At 42.6% G+C, this 5,562-nt stretch overlaps 1 protein-coding gene across 1 annotated transcript; it reads left to right on the forward strand.

Annotated features, from left to right (window-relative positions):
• Nucleotides 1–4,904: 4,904 nt before the first annotated feature.
• On the forward strand, nt 4,905–5,562 carry LOC118853731 (myosin light polypeptide 6-like). Its single transcript, XM_036763916.1, has one exon. The coding sequence runs from the start codon at nt 4,905–4,907 to the stop codon at nt 5,361–5,363; it is 459 nt and encodes a 152-aa protein (XP_036619811.1). The 3' UTR covers nt 5,364–5,562.

Below are 5,562 nucleotides of genomic sequence, written 5' to 3' on the forward strand. Positions count from 1 at the left end.
AGTACAAATATTCACTGCTGAAAATTATTTATTAAATGTTAGAATTAGGTAAGTAGAAATCAATGACTTCAGAAGACATCAAGAAACAAAACAATGTCAAAAGAATGAAAAAAGAAAATATGAAATATCTCTTAGAATAACAACTGGCCTAGGAAATAGATTGAGGAGAGATGATTTAAGAATTATTGGATTACCTGAAAGATGTGATCAAGGAAAAAGTCTAGGCATCATATTTCAAGAAATTATTATGGAAAACTAAACCAAAATCCTAAAACCAGAGGTTAAAATAAAAAATTAAAAAGAATTTACAAATCACAACCTGAAAGAGATCCCAAAATGAAAACTCTCACAAATATCATAGCCAAATTTTCCAAAGCTCCCTGGTCAAAGAGGAAATTATTCAAGTAGCAAGAAAGAAACCATTTAAATACTGCAGAACCATAGTCAGAATCACACAAGATAGAGCAGCTACCCCATTGAAAAGGAGGAGACTTGGAGATACAGTATTCTAGAATGCAAAAGAGATGAGATTACAGCTAAAAATAACCTATCCAACAAAAATGAGTATAATCCTTTGAGGAAAAATAGATATTTAATGAAAAAGAGGATTTTCAAGCACTCCTAATGAAAAGACTAGAACTGAATAGAAAATCTGACTTTCAAATACAAGACTCAAAAGAATCATAAAAGGATGAATATGAATGAGAAATCACAAGGGATTCAGTAAGGTTAAACTGTGTACCTTTTTAAGTGGGGAGATCAGATATATCTTTGAAGAACTTCATCATTATTAATTTTATCATCAAATAAGATTTCTACATAGAAAAGGATGCAGAACTGAATTAATTATGTTGAGATACTGTAAAAAAATAGACAAGAAAGAGAGATGACTTGGCAGAAAGGCAGAAGGTAGAGGAGGAATGGGAAAAATATCTCGCATAAAAGAGACTTACAAGGAAGAGCTTTTACAGTGGAAATAGTTGGGGGCAGGGTGTAACAACAATGCTACTAGCAGCTGCTGTGGCTGTGTAAGACCAATGACACCAGCAGACAGGAGGGCTACTAGCACAGGTTCTTTGATCTGCTTTTCTAAGGAAAGCAGGTTTAAGGGGTTTACAATCTCACTTTCATTAAAAATGCATATATCATTCACTTAGTTCAGGAGAAAAAGTCAGCATCCTGAACTTCAGAGAAAACACAAACAGAAATTACAAGTAGAAAGTATATAAACAGAGCAAATAACACAAATCATCAGACAAGGCTTCTGTCTGACCACAGCAATACATACATCATTACCAGAGCTAGAAGCACCAACATCTGGGTTTTTAAAGATGGGGTGGGGTGCTCCTTAATGGCTACCCAGAATTTTCGTCTGGCCAAATCACAGGAACAGTCTTCCAATGAGTGAGCCCCCCAAAGCAAAATGCTAACGTGAGAGTATATATATACACTTCTTCAGGGTCAGCCCACAGAGTGTGTCACAGCCATGTGACTTGAACTCATGTGACTTACGCTTTCTTGTGACTTAAGCAGGTCATCAAAGACTCTTGATTAATCAGAGACTCTTGATTAAAAGGCAAGTCTCAATCAAAGGCACTTGATTGCCTTAGTGCTGAGGACTAGAACTCTGAAAGAAAAAAAGAGCAAAACAAAAAGTCCCATTTCGTTTGCCATTACAGGGGGGCAGCATTCTTGAACCTCACTCACATCTAAATTGGCTCAATAAGGGAATACCTAGGTATCTATCTATGTCTACCTCTCTCTCTCTCTCTCTCTCTCTCTCTCTCTCTCTCTCTCTCTCTCTAGATATGTGTGTGTGTGTGTGTGTGTGTGTGTGTGTGTGTGTGTGTGTGTGTGTGTGTCTCCAGAGGAGAAAGTGAGGCTGGTGACTTTCCACTTTTCACTGAAAGTCAATTTGCTTACATGTCATGGCATCATCTCCCTGATGTCATGGTCCTCTTCAACAACAAGGGACAAAGAACAACCTCTGTTCATAGTAGGATCTGCCCCACTGGAGACCCAACAGAAATTGGCCAGTTGGGCAACAGCTCCTTCCTTCCTGCCTTCCTTCCTCCTTTCCTTCTTTCCTTCCCTCCTTCCCTCCCTCCTTCCTTCTTTTCTTCCTTCCTTCCATCCTTCTTCCTCCCTTCCATCTTTCCTTTCTTCCATTCTTCCTCCTTCCTTCATTCCTTCCTTTAATTTCTGTCTTTCTGTCTTTCATTCTTTCTTTCCTCCTTTCTGTCTTTCTTCCTTTCTTTAATTTGTCTTTCTTTCTTTATGTTTTCTTTCCTTCCTCCCTCCCTCCTTCCCTACCTCCCTCCTCCTCTCTCTCTCTCTCTCTCTCTCTCTCTCTCTCTCTCTCTCTCTCTCTCTCTTTCATCCACATAGGGTATCATACCTTTACCTGAGGGTGCTCTGGTCAAAGGAATGTAAATTTTGATCACTGAAACCTGGCACAAGATATCTTGGGGTTACAGGCTAGATTTGTTTTTTTTTTCTTAAGGCCCATGCCTTAAACCCACATCACTCTGGTTCTCATTGATTGGCCAGCAATGGGTCCCAAAGAAAGCCTCCCTTGGTCATTGTTTGGGCCATGGTTGGCTCAGAGTGATTATAAATAGTAATTCTTTCTGTTTTAGCCAGAAACCTTGATGGTCTTTGCCCCCTAGACTGATTTTTTTAACTAGGTAGAAGGAGGCCATTGTCTGCCTCATCTCTTACCTTGAATGGGATGTTCCTTCAGTCAAACCGCGACCTTATATCACCGATGCAATACCCACAGCAGCGGCTATGAATATGCAGGTGTATTTCCAGGTTTGAATTGTAAAATATAACTGACTCTCTTACTTGAAGACTAAACCAAGATATTTATTCATGTACCAGAAAGCCAAATCCACCATGGTAACAAAGAAGTTGGTACACATTACCAATGCAGGGAGCACCACCATCCTCAAGCCTTCCCTCTGTCAGGCCTCCCCAGAAGACCTCCCCACAAACAAGCTCCCTTAGGCAAAATGCTGCATTCTCACTCATGCTAGCTGCTCTGCCTCTCTCTGCCTCCTCTCTCTCCCAGCTCCACCTCACTCTCTCACTTCCTGTTCCACCTGTTCCTGCTCCACCCATTTAGCAAGCTTCTCCCACCACAGCTTCCATGTGACTCAGGCTCACAGCAGGTCACATATGCCTATTAATGGACAGGAAACATTTTCCCATTCCATTAACAATACAGATCTGTTAAAGACCTTAGCTTAAAAGAGCCAGTGTCTCCCATTGTATGCAGGGTCATCTCCATTCATCTTGATCTATATCTTGCCACTGGACCCAGATGGCTGTGGAGGCAAAAGTGAGGCCAGTGACTGCACCACCCTCCATTGCTTAAATGCAACTCACTAGCATGTCATGGCATCACCTGCCTAATGTCATGGTCCTCTTGAAGAACAAAGTACAAACAGCAACATCCTTTTAAAGTCATAAGGCTTCTAAAATACTACTTTGCCAGTAAGATACTCTGAATGAATCTATCAGATAAGATTGCTTTCACATTATATCTTTAAAAGAATGCTAAGAAAATTAATTTGGAGTTATTTTCTCTTCCTTGTTACAATATCAAGAAGTATCAACTTCAACACTGAAGTCCTAGTTTCAAGGTGAAAGCTCTCCAAAGACAATTTAAATTATACCAAGAGATTTTGTGAAGCTCAGGTGAGATAATAGATTTAAAACTTGCAGCAAACCTTACAATGCTTTGTAAATCATTTTTATTTATTATTAGTACTATTATAATCATCATCATTGGAGGGGCAGAGCCAAGATGGCAGATGGACAGCAGGGACTAGCATGAGCTCCCCGCCAAGTCCCTCCAAAAACCTATAAAAATGGCTCTGAACCAATTCTAGAACTGCAGAACCCACAAAATAGCAGAGGGAAGCAGGGCTGTAGCCCAAGGACAGCCTGGATGGTTGTGGGGTAAGGTCTATTGCAAACAGAGCTGGGAGCAGAGGGGAGCAGAGCCCAGCATTGGTCATGTGGACCAACCAGACCAGGAGCCAGGCAGACCAACCAGACCAGGAGCCAGGTGGAGCAACCAGACCAGGAGCCAGGTGGAGCAACCAGACTGGGAGCTGGGCTGAGTAGGCCCTAGCACCCTGAATCAGTGACCTGCAGCAGTTACCAGACTTCTCAAACCACAAAAACCAAAGACAACAGAGAGGTTTAGTGGGAAAAGCTGCTGGGGACAGGGTGATAGAGTTCACGGTTCAGCCTCTGCCCCAGGGGCAGCAGAGGTGGGGCAGCTACAGAACTACAGCTGCAGTTGCTTCTGGCCCCAGGCCCACATGGTAGGAGGAATTAAGTGGCTGATCAGAGCAGGAGTGCAGATCCTGCTGAAGATCTGAGTCCAGTCCAGGTTGGGGGTTCTTGGGGAAGGAGGAGTGCTGGTGTGGCAGAGCTGACTGTAATAGCTCTGAAAACAACAGCACAGCCCCTCAAACCTGGAACATAGTACTCTTTACAAGCAGTCATACACCGCTGAAAAACTCAAGGGTCAAGTAAGTTGGCTGGGAACATGGCCAGGCAGCAAAAACGGACCCAGATTCAGTCTCAGACTTTGGAATCTTTCTTTGGTGACAAAGAAGACCAAAACATACAGCCTAAAGAAGTCGACAAAGTCAAAGAGCCTACAAAAAAAGCCTCTAAGAAAAACATGAACTGGTCTCAGGCCATGGAAGAGCTCAAAAAGGATTTGGAAAAGCAAGTTAGAGAAGTAGAGGAAAAATTGGGAAGAGAAATGAGAAGGATGTGAGAAAAACATGAAAAACAAGTCAATGACTTGCTAAAGGAGACCCAAAAAAATACTGAAGAAAACAACACCTTAAAAATAGACTAACTCGAGCGAGCAGCAGCTCATGAAGTGTGACTTCACGGAGGATCAGACCGCAGAGTTCAAGGAGGCCTTCCAGCTGTTTGACCGAACAGGGGATGGAAAGATCTTATACAGCCAGTGTGGGGACGTGATGCGAGCCCTGGGCCAGAATCCTACCAATGCTGAGGTGCTCAAGGTCTTAGGGAATCCCAAGAGTGATGAGATGAATGTGAAGGTGCTGGACTTTGAACACTTTCTGCCAATGCTGCAGACCGTAGCAAAGAATAAGGACCAGGGCACATATGAAGACTATGTAGAAGGGCTTCGGGTGTTTGATAAGGAAGGGAATGGCACAGTCATGGGGGCTGAAATACGACATGTCCTCATCACCCTGGGTGAGAAGATGACAGAGGAAGAAGTGGAAGTGTTGGTGGCAGGGCATGAAGACAGCAACGGTTGTATCAACTATGAAGAGCTAGTCCGGATGGTGCTGAATGGCTGAGACCAACTCCTCTTTCCACAAAGAACCCCCTAACTTCCTCAGTGTGAAAATCATCCTCTTGCCCCTGAAGCAACTAACTACATTTTCAGGGTTACCAACATCCTTACTTCCAACCCCCACCATAAAATATGTCCTCTTTGGCCTATTTGCTCTCTGCTTTCACCAAATAAAACTTGCTAACTGCTCCTAAAAAAAAAAA

The sequence above is a fragment of the Trichosurus vulpecula genome, chromosome 6 (assembly GCF_011100635.1).
Source record: "Trichosurus vulpecula isolate mTriVul1 chromosome 6, mTriVul1.pri, whole genome shotgun sequence".
NCBI classification, from domain to species: domain Eukaryota; kingdom Metazoa; phylum Chordata; class Mammalia; order Diprotodontia; family Phalangeridae; genus Trichosurus; species Trichosurus vulpecula.

Bases quoted from the DNA above. Each gene is read 5' to 3' on its own strand.
- LOC118853731 (XM_036763916.1), top strand. From the start codon at position 4,905: ATGAAGTGTGACTTCACGGAGGATCAGACCGCAGAGTTCAAGGAGGCC.